Genomic DNA, 15,703 nt, shown 5'->3' with positions numbered 1-15,703 from the left:
AAATTTAAGTTTGATTTTCGAATTATTCTTTTATTGAACAGGAAAATGACAAGACTACTCAATAAATCTTTGACCATAAATGTCAGAATAAAGTTCTGTGTAGTAAGAATAAAAATACAAATATGAATAAGTAGAAAAAGGAAGAATTTACATCTTGTAATTCGTTTATATTTTGAAAGTATTGGTGGGTATCAAACTCATTAAATTTACATTTCTTTCAATACTTTTCAAAAAGTGGTGTAACTTTTTAATGTTTATTTTTGACAGCGAGCATGAGCGGGGGAGGGGGAGAGAGAAAGTGACAGGATCCAAGCAAACGCCACACCCCCACACCGTCAAGTGCAGAGCCTGATGCGGGGCTCAAACTCACCAACTGTGATACCATTACCTGAGCCACCCAGGTGCCTCTGAAGTTACGCAGTTTTGTACAACTGTTTTAGGCATACCATTTACTTCCAGGTTGTGATATACAACAAGATCCAAATATGCATATTGTAGGTAAAGAAATGATATCCAAAAAAGTCATATCTAGAAAAGTATTTGTTGTAACATCCTAGAGCAATGTTACACAAGTCTTTCCATAGGCTCCCTAGACTTTCTAATACGGTATGTTCGGTGCAAAAGCAGTAATACAAAGCCATCTCTCCAAATGCCTCTTAATCACAGTGCTGTGAAAGACATTCTAATGCATTTATACAAGACAAACATTCACACTTGAAAAAACTAGAAAGCAGACGGGCTTTGGAATAAGACTTGAGCTGAGTCCAGACACAGGTTCCCAGCCTTGGCTGCGCCTTGAGGTGCCCAAAAGTAACAGGACCAAAGGGAGAGGAGGAGGGCGTGGCTAGCCTTCCACTGTTCCAGTTCCTCATCTGACTTCGGGATGTGATCACGGCCATTTCCCTTCGTTCGTTTACAAAATGCCCATGCCCGCCTCACAGCGCTGTACCGCGACAAGTTCAACGGGTGCTACCCTCGTGCCGCCGGTGGATTCAAACTAGCACCTACCCGTTGAGCAACTGGGGGCCAGAAAGTTAAGGATGAGGAGATTCCACTAGCAACTTGGCCCGCATCACCCTCCCGCAGTCGTTCTCCTGGAGAAGGGGCGGTCTGGGGACAGCTAGCAAAGTCGGGAACCTAAAGAGTGGAGGCCACGGATGCTGCTGAGCATCCGACAACGCGCGGGACAGCCCCCGCCTCCCCCCAGCACCATCCCGCCCAGGCCAGCAGTGCGCGCCCGTGAGTGGAGGCCGGTCCTCGTTACTAACTCCAGCGTCCGGCGGGCATGAAGCCGATGCGTCTACTTCCCTGACTCGCGCTCGGGCTCACACCTTACCTCAAACGCCGCCTCGGGCGCCCACCTCGGGCCAGGGAACCTCTCTCCCGTGGAAGGTGCGCAGCCGCGCAGAGCCTGCCGGGAGCACGTGCCCAGGGCCGTCCGCCAGCAGCGCCTCCCGCGCTCAGCTTTGTTACGCCAGCGGGCTTGGCGTCACTTCCGCCACAGACCCCGCGGGCCCCGCCCACCGCCGCGCTCCGCCCCCAGCGCGTCCGTAACCCGGGGCAACTGTCGCCCTCGCCCGCTGCGGGGGTACTTGGTTGTCCCGGAGCCTTCCATCCTGTGGGCCCCAAAGAAGGGTGTGAGCGGCCGCGGCCGCTTCCCCGCCTCCCGGCCAAGGCCCCGGACCACTGCACGGGCGGCGGAGCGAGAGGCCCTGCCCAGTTCGAAAGGAAGCTGCGCACCGAGGCCGGGAGGCAAAAGGGGGAGGTAGTGTGGAACGGGGGAGGGGCTGGAATAAGAGTGGGAGGGGCCCAGGGGGGCGGTGAGTATGTGGGTGGGGCGGTGGGAGGAGCCGCAGAGAGGGCGGAGCTCTGTGGGGGAGGGGCAAAGGGAGGAAGGGGAGGGGCTCGTGGGTAAGGGGGGACGTTTTGCTGGAGAGGACAACTCTTGAAAGAAGAGTAGGCATCTTTTGTGACACGGTAGGAGCTGCTGGATGCTGGAGGAAGAGAAGGAGCTACCTAAGGAACAAAGAAGGATCTTGGAAGAAGGGAAGGAGACTGGGGGAAGGGGAGGGGCTATTCTAGTAAAGAGAAGAGTCCGCTGTGAAACGCCTAGGCTTTAGGAGCAACAGGTGGATTGCGTGTATTTGATGACTTGTGCTTTCGTGTAGACTTGTAAACTGGGTGATACCCAGAAGACAGGAGTTGCTTTACTCTTTTATCCCCGGAGTTAGGCATCTAATAGGCACTGAGTGAGTGAATGGATGGAAAGAGCGGAAAGCTGGGAGACTGGGACTGCAGTAAAAAAGGTCTGATCTGGAGGGATGATTCCCCTAGGAATCATTCTATGCATCATCAAAGCTGCTGTGTTCTGTGGACACATAATAAGTATAAGGCACAGATAATTAACATGGAGAGATAAGATTTATACTCTTGAAAACGTGAACAAATTGTGCGAGTGGTGCATGTGCTTCGCTTTGAGGCAAAGATTCAACTCCCCGCCAAATTGTGTTCTAAAACTGTAAATTAGATTGAAGTCTTCAAATCATTTTCCTTTAGAAACTTTATTACCAGTGATCAGCATGCCCAAGCCAATCTTCAAGACTTATTGAACCACTTCATATGCCTGAAGCTTAGCTCTCTATTAAGAAACTTCACTTCTACCATGCCTCACAGTGTTTCTATTCATTGATTTCTTCTTTCCATACATTGTTAAGGATCCACAGAACATCCATTCAGAATTCCAGCTGAGGCTGCCAGGAAACCATCTTTCTCTCCTAGCTGAAATTCTGACATAGATTGAAAATTCCTTTAAACTTGAAACTTCCAGGAAGATGGAGGTGGGGAGTAGGGCATGGTGTAGAGCCAAGGTGGTGGCAAGGAGTTGAGAGATTATAGCTTGCTTTTGACTTAAACCCCCGGCCGGGGCTTTTCACCTCCTCTCCTGGCCCATCAACATTCCCCTCACCGTTAATTGCCTGGGAATGTGTCAGCCAGGTGTAGGAATCTAGAGTAAGGATTTGGGATCTTTTTATATAAGCCATGGCAAATAGGTGGCGCACATGCTACCTCTCTTTATTCCCTGGCTGACATCGTTAATCAACCACAGACCTCTTTCCTCCAGTGTCCAAGTCTTAACATCCTTCTCAACACAACCTTCCAGTTGTATTGGAACTGTTTGGAACTGACAATCATCCCTAACATAGACAATAAATTTTTTAAAAATTAATGTTTATTTTTGAGAGAGACAGAGGGCGAGCAGGGGAGAGGAAGAGAGAGAGGGAGACACAGAATCCAAAGCAGGTTCCAGGCTCTGAGCTGTTGGCACAGAGCCTGACTTGGGACTCACACTCATGAACTACCAGATCATGACCTGAGCCGAAGTCAGGCACTTAACCAACCGAGCCACCCAGGCACCCCTAAATATTTTAAAAATAAATAGACATCAATGTAAATGTAAATTCCTATAAGGCCTGGTAAAATTCCTTTTTTTAAGAAATGGGTGCACCTGGGTGGCTCAGTCGGTGAAGTGTCCAAGTCTTGATTTTGGCTCAGGTCATGATCTCACAGACATGAGATCGAACCCTGCATTGGGCTCCAGGCTCAGCATGGAGCCTGGTTGGGATTCTCTCTCTCCCACTCCCTCTGCCTCTCATTCTGCCACCCCTCGTCACGCTCATTCACGCGCTCTCCCTCTCTCTCAAAAATAAATAAATAACCTAAAAGAAAAAAGATTGCCTAAATTGATAGATCAAGAATGCTGTAGATGAGATTTATACATGTAGGCCAGATAATTGTATAGCGAGGTGAATTTACACCTGGTTGGTACTTAATAAACGTCCAAGTACAAGGCATATCCACATGGCATTGTCCTTTACCTTCTCCTCACCAACATTTTATCAGTGACTTAAGAGGACGTATGCCCCTCAAATTAGTAGAGTGTTAAAGTGGAAAGGAATGGCTAAACTGTGGGGTGTCACAGTCAGATTCACTGTTATCTAAGCAGGTTGGATTGGTGGTCCAACATGGAGAAAATTTTAGAAGGATCAGATCCATTTAGAGGTCTATATCTAGCAAAAAAAAAAAAAAAAAAAGAAAAAAGAAAACAATTCAAAAAGAAAATTAACGGCATGTATGTGGAGTGAAGAAGACAGGGATTATTAACAATTCATGTGGGGAAAAAAATGTAGAAGTTATAGTTGACCCCAAGCTCAGTGTTAATCAAGGTTGTGATATAGCTTAAAAAAAAATGCAGCAATCTTTGTTCAATTAGTAGGTGTAGATTTTAGAGCAAAGAGAGTCAGATTTCAAACTAGACATTTCTCGCCAGACCACATTTGAAATATTTTTCAAATACTCATTTGAAAGGTACTATATTTCCTCATTTCCAGGTACTATATTTTAAAGACATTGACAGGCAATTGGGCGTTCTTAAGATGAGGGAATTTGAGATTCCCATCTGAAGAAATAATAGCTGTCTTCAGTTATTTTCAGGATTATCAGATGTTGCTTTTGGGAGCAACACCAGGAACTGAGAGGCATAATTTTCAGGCTTGCAGATGTCTTGTTTTGAGAACATTCTAATCTTTAGAGCTACCAGTGGAATGAAAAAAGATGCTTTTAAAGTAATGAGCTCTCAGTTATAGGAATGTAAAGCTCCATGGAAGTGAGGAAAGTGGAATAGCATGACCTATTGATTTACCTCACATCTGTAAACTAGCCATAATTTTACTCTCAGAAAATATGACTATTACATCCATGCAAATCTTTACATTTCAACATCAAAGTAAGAGTGCATACAATTTGTAAGAAATCACATATCCACTCTTTTTAGCTGATCTTTAATTGCTTCTTGTACATTTCTTTTCTTTTTTAAAAAAAAAATTTTGATGTGTATTTAATTTTGAGAGAGAGAGAAGAGAGACAGAGTGTAAGAAGAGGAGGGGCAGAGAGAGAGGGAGACGCAGAATTCGAAGCAGGCTCCAGGCTCTGAGCTGTCATCACAGAGCCCAATGCAGGGCTCGAACTCACAAACCATGAGATCATGACGTGAGCCGAAGTTGGACGCTTAACCAACTGAGCCACCCAGGCATCCCACTTCTTGTACATTTCTATTTGTTATCTCTTACATGAGCTGGAAGACAAGAATGGGCAATACAACTTGAAGGCACGATTATTGGAGAAAAATTTAACACTAAGACTGTTCTCTCCACTAACTGACTTTTTTTTTTTTTTCTAATTAGAAAAGACCACCAACATTCTGTTTTAGTAGTGGGGCATCCTGACCCAGCTTGAACATCCGTGTCTCAGGGGAGCATCGCAATCTGGTATGCAGTAATCTGACCATTTGACTAAGGATACTGTGGTTACTGACTTCAGAGATGATTCTTCACTTTTGGTCACAAGGAGCCAATATTGTTCCCATGATCCTCCATGAAAGGGGTCACGTACTCACAAAATGCGGTATTTATAACAAACATGTAAAGTGCTTACAACAACGCCTGGTGCGTAAAAAGAGCTATGTAACCGCTTATTTTTATTACTTAATATTACCGTCACCTGGGTTTCTTTTGGCACTTTGGAATATGATGTGACAGGCACTTCGAGTACCCTCACTGGGTCCGACTTCCACTGACTCCAGAACAGGGCCTTCCCCGAGACCGCCTCTTTGGCCCCCGCTGTTCCTTTGTCTCGATATAGACATACGTAGAGATAATCTTGTCCTCCTCTCAGATTTCGCAGTTCCTCATGACCTCCAACAAATAGTCGGAGGAGCTGGAGATGGTTAACCTGAGAGAGAGAAGAGCACGTGCAGCCTTTTCACAGGGCTGTTGGAAAGCTGAGGCATCGGGCAGCCTTCGGATCGATGACTCTTCAGCCTTTTTGTAGCCACAGACGGCTTTGTGACACTGATGCGGGCCCCTTCCTGGAAGAGGGCTTGAGCATTTTCAGAGGTGTCCTAGACCTCGTGAAGCCCACCCATGGCTGGGAAGGCTTTCCCTCACAGAGCCGTGCTCTGGAGCACAAAATGAGGACGCCAAGTGGAGGATATTGAGGGGGCAGGGCAGCCAGTGCTGGTTCCCTATAAGGAAGCTCTTCCTCAGAGCCCTGCTGCGTTGTACGGTCGCCCAGGGTGGTTTTTACGATAGCGATGGCCAGACTTGGCCCAGACCAATTAGAATCAGGATCTCTGTGGGCAGGATGTGGGCCTGATGATTCCAAGGTGCTGCCAACTTTGAGAACCAGTAAATTAGAGCTCTTTGCCATTGAACAGACTTTCTAAGTAGTGAGCACCTTGCCAGCAGAGATACTTCAAGCACAGAACTTTTTTTTTTCTTATTGATTTGAACATTCTAACGATACTTCATGTCTCCTGAACAATATCTCTTTTCTCTATTTACCTCACGCGTACAGTTATCGCTTAAATACGTGGCTTTGCTTTGGAATCTGCTTTTTTCCTTCCGAACTGCATACTTGTTAAGTCCTTTGGGTTGTGCGGCATAAATGTATTTGTAATTCAGAAGAGAACAGGACCGGGTCCGGAGCTTCCTTGGCCTGAGCCGTGCCTGAAGTGGAATTTTACAAGATGAAAGGACCGGGCCGGTTTGCACAGTCTGGCCCTTAATCATGCTTCTGTTTCTAAAGAGAATAGCACTCCTGGTTTTCAGTCACTTCTTTTTCCCTTTTTTTCTCCCCCTTCAGATTTCACTCATTTCCTCTGATGTCTCACTGGAAAAGATAAGGATGTCCAAAGATATCTGACCTTCCATAGGTAAACGGAATTTTATTAGCATCAAAATGCCCCTTTAAGCCTATATGAAAAAGCCAAAATGGTAATTAAACAGATATCGTTATACGAAGTTACCTCAACAGAAAATGTTACAAGTGGGCTTCTGGCGGGGATCGCGTCAGGGTGAGAGAAAGCAACGTGTGTCATCCCAGTGGCCTCTGTGTCATTATAAGCAAGGAAAGCTCAAGAAGGCGCTGGCTGTCCCTCAGCATTCAGCTGGACCATTGGAGGTCCCCAGGCTCTGAGATTCATCTCTGCCGCTTGCGGGGTCCCCAGGAGGAGCATCTGCCTGTAGGAAGGTAGTATAAGCACACCCGTCTTCTAGATGAGCAAACAGACCCAGAAAGGTAATTGGCCCAAGGTCGTGCGGCTAGCAATAAGATTGGAACCCTGGCTGTTTGGCAACCAGATCTGTGCTCCTGATCAGGACGATGACTTTCCTATCTCTTTGACTGGATTATCAATGCCAAGTTCCGTTTTTCAACCTGAGAAAACATCAGTTAAGGATAGACAGCATCACCCTCAGCATCACTGCCACCACCGCCGTCACCACCACACGGGGTACTAGTGTGCACGGGGGCTGCCATGACATGGCATCACCACAGACCGAGCGGCTTGAATGACAGAAATGCACTGCCTCACGGTCCCGGAAGCTGGAAGTCCAAAATCAAGGTATCGACGGAGTTGGTTCCTTCCGAGGGCCGTGAGGGAAGGATCTGCTCCGGGACCCCCTCCGTGGCTTGCAGTCTTCAACCTGGGCCTCCTCACACGGCCTCCCTCTCTGCGTGTCTGTGTCCAGATCACCCTTTTCGTAAGAACACCAATCATCCAGGGTAGATCAGGGTAGATTAGTGAGCAGACTGACTTCGTCTAGACCACATGCTGCCTAGCCTCTGCCTGGTGTCCAGAGTTGCCGGAAAGGGAAAGAAGAGGCTGGGCTGCACGCGTGCTCAACACATTTCCCATGGTGTTCGCACAGTAGCATCTGGACTGTTTTGAAGTGGAGGGTAGGGGTGCTTGACCCTATATTCCTTGCTGTGCTCTATGCCATGATCCGGGATAGAGACCGAGCTGACATCTCCCTGTCTGCTTTTCCTCGATCCCAACTTTGGTCTTTAATTAAACCCATTAGCCTTTCAAGTTGGCCATATCTTTTATAATATCGATAGCTGGCAATGGATGCGTTTGTAATATTTCTTCTCGGCCTCTTCGTGAATGTGTCTTGACGTTATTTCGCCCGAGTTGTCGAGTTGATCTTTAAGAAACCAGTATTAAAAACTAAGTTCAGGGGCACCTGGGTGGCGCAGTCGGTTAAGCGTCCGACTTCAGCCAGGTCACAATCTCGCGGTCCGTGAGTTCGAGCCCCGCGTCAGGCTCTGGGCTGATGGCTCAGAGCCTGGAGCCTGTTTCCGAGTCTGTGTCTCCCTCTCTCTCTGCCCCTCCCCCGTTCATGCTCTGTCTCTCTCTGTCCCCAAAATAAATACACGTTGAAAAAAAAAATTAAAAAAAAAAAAAACAAAAAAAACTAAGTTCAGCCCTCATTTCATGCTGCAGGAAGAAGATGTTAAAAACCTTCAGCAACTATCACGGTGATGGATCTCTGTCAGGAAAATGCGGCTGAGTTAGAAAATAGTGAAAACGATGAGACTCAAAGCCCAGAAAAAACGGAATTAACCTATACTTGCCCAGATGAAAGAAGCGAGAAGAATCACGTTTGCTGTCTTCTCCACATCAGCGACATGACGCTTGAACAAGACGAAAAAGCCCGTGACTTCGTCATCGGAACTGGATGGGAAGAAGCCGTGAGTATCTTCCTCACTGAGGTGTCTCACACGCCTGTGTTTTGGTGCAGGCCTTTGGCTTTTTTCAAAAATAGTTATTACCCAAAAAATCGATAAATGATCAAGACAGGAAGTTTAGGAATAGAGGTACAATATAAATAATGATAATAGCGGTACCTTTTATTGGGTGTTTGTGGCCAGTTAGTACTGGGCAGCACAGGACTCAGTGCTTTACACACATCAGTTCATTCAGCCTCTCAACAGCCCTATGAGGCACGTATTATTGAGGCCTTACTTTTGGGACAAGGACAGTGAGGCACCCAAAATGTGAAAGAGTGTGTCGGTGGCCAAGGCAGGGCTCGAATCCAGCTCTTCTGGGCTCCAGACCCCAAGCTCCTTAACTGCTGGGCTAAGCTCCCCAAGAGACATGAGATTTCCGTCCTAGTGGTTCCACTCAGAACTCCGTGGGTTTATTCTTAAACTATGCTTAGAATCAATACTAGAATCCTAAATTTAGGACTGTAAGGATGTCACATTGGAAAAGATTAGGATGTCGAAAGATATCTGACCTTCCATAGGTAAACGGAACTTTATTAGCATCAAGTTCAGTGATTCCTAGGTGATGCTTGGCAATGTCCCACAACTAGGGATGAGGGGAAGGGGGTGCTACTGGCGTCTACTGGGCTGAGGCCAGGCATGCTGCATATCCTGTAGTGCCCAGGACAGCCCCTGCCACAGGGAATGGCCCGGCTCTGTGTTCGTTCGGGAGTGCCATCACAGAGTACCACACTCTGGGGAGCTCGCGCAACAGACGTTTCTTTGTCACAGTTATGGACGGTGGGCATCCAGGATCCGGGTGCCAGCGTGGCTGGGTTCTGGGCAGGGAGCCTCTTCCCGGTTTTGTGCTCACATGGCCCTCCTTGGTGGTGCAAGCAGAGAGGGACCCCTTATCGCCTCTTCGTCTTATAAGGGCACGAATCCCATTATGAGGGCCCCACCGTCTTGACTTCATCAACCCTAGTTACTTCCCAAAGGCCCCACCTCCAAATTCCATCACTTTGGGGACTCGGGCTTCAACATAGGAATTTGGGGAAACACAATCATGCAATCCATAACACGCCCTAAACGTCAGAAGTGCTGAGGTTGAGAGACCCTGATCTAATTATGACTATGGAAATGGAGGCCAAGACACGGCAGAGCAAGTAACCCCCCAGCCCACTTGGCGGTTGATGGAGCTGTGTCTGCAGGACCCTTGTCTTGTGCTCTCTCTGCGGCACCACCCACCCCTGCCTTGCTCCCACCAGATCAGTCAGTGTTACAGACAGTTGTACCTGAGGATCTGACTTTCCAAGTTTAGAAGGTTCTGTTCACCACTGGAAAGTAACGACTTTGCAATGTGTACATATCCAAAGGCTGTTCAGAATTCAAGAATTTTCTTGAAAGAAATGCCGCACGTGCCCCGTGCCTAGAGTATGTTTGCCGCTCACGGTCTGTCGAGGATGATCGTGCCACAGCATCTCCTTCCGCTTAACCACCTGCTGCCCTTCACTCTCTCCGGCCACCCAGCCCTGCCCGGCTCCTTGGGCGGCCTTATCTCAGCAGGTGTGACAGAGGCCTGTCCTGCACTGGCTTGTGGCCCTTTGGTACTTCCTGTGCTGGTGCCGGGGGCCTGGCTGCCAGCACGTGAATGAGGACGGAGAGCACTCTGCTGGCAGCGATTTACGAGCGGTTCCTGTGTGTAGAACCAAGGGATCTCACAGCATGGGGTGCCTCGGGACTGTTCACTTCTGGCCCACACCGGCCCGACACAAGGGGCCTTTCCTGTCACTATGTTGGTCTCTCCCTATTGGAGCCCTGGGGGCACCCACACCACTCGGGAGCTCTGTGGGGACTCCGGAGGGAGGCACAGTCACCTTGCAGTTGCAGCTTGGCTCTTGATCCTGGCAGAAATCTGGACCTTTGTGCCAACGTTTAGCCTACTTGTGACAGCCTACCTGTGAGGATCAAAAGAGCCAGGTGTCATTGACCCCCATCTCTGGACTTGGATCCCCTGTCAGGCCACCTGAACACCCTGGAGATACAAATGCTTTGTACCAGCCTCAACCCAAGACTCACATGGGGTGCTTTTTTAAAACCCCCTGCCCAAGTCCATCTTTTGAGTATGGGCTTAGTGTGTTGGGGTGAAGCTCAGGGATCTGGAGTTTACGCAGCAGCTCTGGTGACTCAGGGTCAAGGAGGTGGAGGACATTTGCTGACTCATCAGGCACACCTGTTTAGTAGATGAGACAGAACGTCTGTAAACATCCGTAGAAAGATTAAAGTTCCAGATTACTCTGGGATTGTGACCTGAGCCAAAACCAAGAATTGGATGCTTAACTGACTGAGCCACCCAGGTGCCCCATAAATACAAACAGTTCTGATTTTAAGAGCTCTGGCTTTATTTTAATGTGCATCTGAAAAAGTATATAGCCAGCACAGCAAGATGCCCATGTATGGTATTTTTGCCTAGTCTTTTAGTATTAAACCCTATTGCTAGGGTTTCAGATTAACAAATACTCCTACAAATGCTATTACCAATACTATCACTTAGTATGAGGCTAAAATAGAGTGAAAATTTTTAAAAAATGGTGAGTCAGTTTTAAGAAAAATATCAGGTCAAATAGGATGGCCCAAATAGGGATGTGTCCAGAGCTGGGGCAGCTAGATTTGAGCAGCTCGGCCGGGAGTAGTAACATGCTGCTGTATTTGCAGGTACAAGGCTGGGGAAGGACATCTCCAACGGCCTGCATCTGGTCCAGGAAGAAGCTTAAAAAGGCGGGGGTGAGAGAAAGTGCCAGCAGCTGCTTCCTCTGTGTCAGTCTCTCCCAAGGGAGTTCTGAGGCCGGGCCTCAGTCGGAGGTGGGGAAGTTGGGGTCCGTGGGTCTGGAGAAGCCTCAAGGCAGCCCCTCCCAGACTCAGGGGACCCGCCGAGGCCCCACCACCACCTCCAGGGAGATTAGCAAGATCTGCTTTCCCACTTCCAGTCAGGGAGAGAAAAAAAGTCTGCAAATAAAGGAGTTTATTTGGTGCAAGGAAGACTGGGCCACCCCTGAGGCTATTAGGGGCAAGGGCCCGGGCCAGGGTCCCTCCATCTCAGACTCCTTGACTTCCAGGGCCCTTTTAGTCCTGCCTCCCCTGAAGGCTTCACCCCCATACGGCTTGGATGTTCTGGGTAAGAAGAGTAAGAACTTTTTCTTGCAGCCAGAAGAGAAGGTGCTGAGTGTGGAAAAGGATGAGTGTGTGGCTTGTGCGTGTGGACTGAAAAGGGTTGACGGGAAAGGTGAAGAGAGACCTGTTGAGCTGGCCAAGCACCCTAAGGTCAATGACACATTGCCTTTCCCTCCCCGGGCGGCCCCCGCACCCCTGCTGGCGGATCACGAGAGGGGCTGCCTGCACTGGTCCTTCCTGCCTGAGAAACACCTGGTGTGCCCTCCCAATCCCGGCAACGTGCGCTGTCTGGCCACCGTGCAGCTTTTGCAGAAACAGGGGGCGCAAAACTACAAAGCCAAATTCAAAGCCAGGGAGCCAAGACCTGCCGTGAACACCCAAAAGCTCGTTCTCACGGAGGCCAAGCAGGAAAACAGGCCCAAAACGTTGGAGACCAAAGTGTTCCCGAAAACTCTCTTGCCCTCCCTCACAGTGAGCAGAGTTGTTATTCCTGTCTCCACTCACAGACTCCTCTGAGTTGCCACAATAGAATTCCCTGGGAATGACCACTGTTTGAAGTTCATTCATCCTCTCCCTGTCTCTCTCTCCCGCCCCGTCCCATCCTTCTTTTCTGCCGTACTCTTTCCTCCCACCCTCCCTTCCCCTGTCCTTTTTTTGGTAGTAGAACCAGGGGAAATTGAACCTCGCTGTATGGGTTCTGATTTATTCTCAAAGCTCCCATATGTATGTGTCACCTGCTTCTGCTGCCTAGCCACTTACAAAACGCAAACGGGTAATGCCATTCTTGCCTCTGCCTGCCTCGTCTCTCTACTCCCCGCTGGAAGCCATGCGGATGGCGGGGACTCTGAAGGGCCATCCCTCAGTGATGCCCATGTCAGCCCTGAGCCAACTGGCAGGGGCTCTCTCCTCCCCACCCCAATGCCTTAAGCTTAGCGTAAGGGCTTGTTTAGACCAAATCATTTCCTGATCTCTTGAACCAGGCAGATATCCATTTGTTGCTTCATTTTCTCTTGCAACAAAGATCTGGAACATTGCTTTAATAGATAACTCCAGCCTATGTCCAAATGAATATCCTTGTGTCCAAGGTGTCCTAACCTTATATCCATGGATATACCATATCCACGACATGCTGCGTGTGCCAGGGTTTCATATACTTATAGCCTCATGCTAGTCTCCACGTCTGGAAAAGTTTTAGCCACGTGAGGTCTATAAAGTCCATCTTGGGAAGCAGGTTAAGAATAACTTTTTTTTAAATGTTGCTGTGATTCTTATTGCCACCCTTCAAGCTTCCTCCAGCCTTACCTTCGTCTAATATTTGGGAACTGTACAACTCCAGACAGACACGGAATAGGGATGTTACTTTCTCCTTTCCCCTGTCCTCCTTCCCTCATTTTACCCCAATGCATATTTTCCAAAGTTGTATATAAATTAAACATTTGTAAATGAGTTATATTTTAAGTGCCAAGTGACCACGCTATGTAGAGAAATGCTCTGAAAAACCATTTTGTAATATGAGTAACCACTTAGCTGCTCTGTAATTACGTAGTTTGCATTTGCTTAAGATAGGTTGTACTTGGAACTCTGGACTTCCTGTCCCCCCACATGATGGGTAGACAGAACATATGACTGTGTTTGTAAACATCTGCTTTGGTCTTTGTAATGTCTCTAGTTTAGGTGTTTTTTTTCTTTTTCTGTTTCGTGGTTTTTGCAGAACACTGGAAATGCAGAAATGGTTGTAGGACAGCGGTCATTAAAAGGTGTATTTTGCCTACAGAGATTGGACGCTTCTTTATACTTTAGAGGCAGTTTTTAGGTCCTGCCCACCCCTTCCCTGAGTGAAGAAACCATCTGGATTCTGCCCCCAGGAAGCCACTCTGGTTTCCCACTGTGTCTGGACCGTGGCGGTGTTGGACCCGATGCTGCGTGAGGGCCCTCCGGCTCTGGCCCCCGCCCACCTAAGTCAGTGGCTCTGCAAACCCCCTCTTTTAAAGAGCAGGATGAGGACTAAGCTCAGTACACGTAAAACAGGTGAGAGTGTCTCGGGAGGGAAGCCTCTACCAGCGCAGGTGACGGACAGAGCCTCGCCCAGTCAGCCCAGAGGTGTTTACATTTTGAGATCTCGAGGCAGTGTGAAAACACTGATCTGATTTAAAACAGAATATTTTTTTCCTAAGAAAAATTATTTTGCTGAGATAAGGGTTGTAAATTCTATAGATTTGGGGGTAAACATAATAATTTAAAATGAAGAGGAGGGCAGGTCTCAACAAAGGAAGGGCCCAAATTCAAAGATTTGTAGTATCCTTCCTTTTAAGCAAATAATTAGTTTGGCCAACAAAATATTGACTAGGAGACTCCTCTGTGAACAGATAGGCACGTTTCGAATTTGGCATCTCTTTAGGTAATTTTTCAATTAACCTGGTTAAACTCCTCTGAGACCTTATTTGCATTAGCCTGGGCTTAGCTTGTTTTCTGTGGAGAAAAATCACTCCAGGTTTTGCCTGTTTCCATTCAGATTAAATCAGGACATCCAGACTGGTCTTTGATGTCCAAGTCTAATGCTTGTTTATTTTTGAGAGAGACAGAGCGTGAGTGGGGGAGGGGCAGTGAGAGGGAGATACAGAATCCAAAGCAGGCTCCAGCCTCCCAGCTGTCAGCACAGAGCCTGACGCGGGGCTCGAACCCACAAACTGCGAGATCACGACCTGAGCCCAAGTCGGATGCTCAACGGACTGAGCCACCCAGGCGCCCCCATGTCCAAGTCTAGATAAAGGCTAAATGTTTAATAGAATGCAGTCCCGATTAGGGTCCTAGGTCACCAACAAAACTTTCAGGGGGAAATCCCACCACTTAAGGGAGTTAAGCATGTTAACATGGGCTCAGTTGGGTTTTGGATCCTCTAGTCTTCTCTAAACCAAGCACAGAGCGGGGCTGTGTTTCATTTCTTGTTGTATTGGTTTGGGATGTGTCATTAACCACTTTCCAAACTCCTGTTTTTCTCGAAACCTTATAAATCACCGGATGGAACTGTGGCAGCACCTGACCCAGGGCTCCTGCAGGGCCCGAGGTCACCTTCTGGATGAGGCCAGGCTGAGGCCTGGGGGTGCTGCTGAGGGTCTGGGTGAGGCAAGGGAGGGGCTGGAGGGGTGGGAGACCTGGGCAGACAGATGTCCTGACAGAGAGATGAGGGGGTGGCACTTTTGAAGAGCGAAGGGAAGGCTTTAAATCAGAAGGTCTGGCTACATTTGGGCAAGCATGCGGGACTTTGGCTCCTCAGGGAGACTTACCCTCATTTTTAGCTTTATTCTATTTATCCTTTGTATTATTGTGAAATTTACCCGTACTTCAAGCACCATGTTATGAAACTATTTGGACCCACAATCACATTGGTTTTCACTCTCCCTCCCTCCAAGTTCAAGAGCTTCAGGACCCAGAGAGACCACAGAAGCCCAGCCTCTCTCTCCGTGGGTACCCCCAGCTGGCCAAGAAGGCCAAGCTGCAGAACTGGAGGGCTCACATCTGGGGCTCTTTGGGGTCCAGTTCTTGTGCCATCTTGGTGCTGCATTTGGGGGGTACTGAGAAACAAGGTGGGGAATAAACTGAGGGGCTCCTAAGGCTGTGACCAAGGGCATATCAGGGCTATCCCTGGTACCACAGGGAACACTCTCCCACTGTCTGCCAGGCTCATGGGACCCTGGGGCCAGGAGACCCTCAGTGCCACGCTCTTGCCGTCAATACTACTCGGCCCGGAGTTCTATTAGCCACACAGCGCAAGAATCCCCTTGAATTTACAAGGCACTGTTCTAAGAGTTCTAAGCCCCTTCTGGGTATCCGTCTCTTTATCCTGAGCAAATGCACGGGTGTCAAGGATCATTTTCTCCCACAACCCAAGGAGAAACCAATCAACAGAGTGTGTTCAGTCAGGTCAATT

The 15,703-nt window shown here is 48.3% G+C and overlaps 1 protein-coding gene across 4 annotated transcripts; it reads left to right on the top strand.

The window, feature by feature from the left end:
* The first annotated feature begins 1,576 nt into the window (after nucleotides 1-1,576).
* Nucleotides 1,577-13,548, top strand: CUNH16orf46 (chromosome unknown C16orf46 homolog). 4 transcript variants are annotated; one of them, XM_047078813.1, is made up of 4 exons: nucleotides 1,577-1,765; nucleotides 5,241-7,459; nucleotides 8,342-8,589; nucleotides 11,320-13,548. In XM_047078813.1, exons 3-4 carry the CDS (start codon nucleotides 8,380-8,382, stop codon nucleotides 12,289-12,291), a joined length of 1,182 nt encoding a protein of 393 aa, XP_046934769.1. In that variant the 5' UTR covers nucleotides 1,577-1,765; nucleotides 5,241-7,459; nucleotides 8,342-8,379; the 3' UTR covers nucleotides 12,292-13,548. The 4 variants fall into 4 exon arrangements, with proteins under 4 accessions (XP_046934769.1, XP_046934771.1, XP_046934770.1 ...); XM_047078815.1 differs by lacking the exon at nucleotides 5,241-7,459; XM_047078814.1 differs by lacking the exon at nucleotides 1,577-1,765 and having other exon boundaries at nucleotides 5,043-6,769.
* Nucleotides 13,549-15,703: the final 2,155 nt, after the last annotated feature.

This window comes from Lynx rufus, unplaced genomic scaffold, assembly GCF_022079265.1.
Source record: "Lynx rufus isolate CCGP_SWC_20201006 ecotype Redwood Valley unplaced genomic scaffold, mLynRuf1.p SCAF_16, whole genome shotgun sequence".
In the NCBI taxonomy this organism is placed as follows: Eukaryota; Metazoa; Chordata; class Mammalia; order Carnivora; family Felidae; genus Lynx; species Lynx rufus.
Note: the sequence above shows the minus strand (reverse complement) of the source record. Positions and strands in the feature narration are given on the sequence as shown.

Coding starts and splice junctions, on each gene's coding strand:
- CUNH16orf46 (XM_047078815.1), top strand. CDS start 8,380: ATGGATCTCTGTCAGGAAAATGCGGCTGAGTTAGAAAATAGTGAAAAC. Junction 8,590..11,319: donor GAACTGGATGGGAAGAAGCC/GTGAGTATCTTC, acceptor CTGTATTTGCAG/GTACAAGGCTGGGGAAGGAC.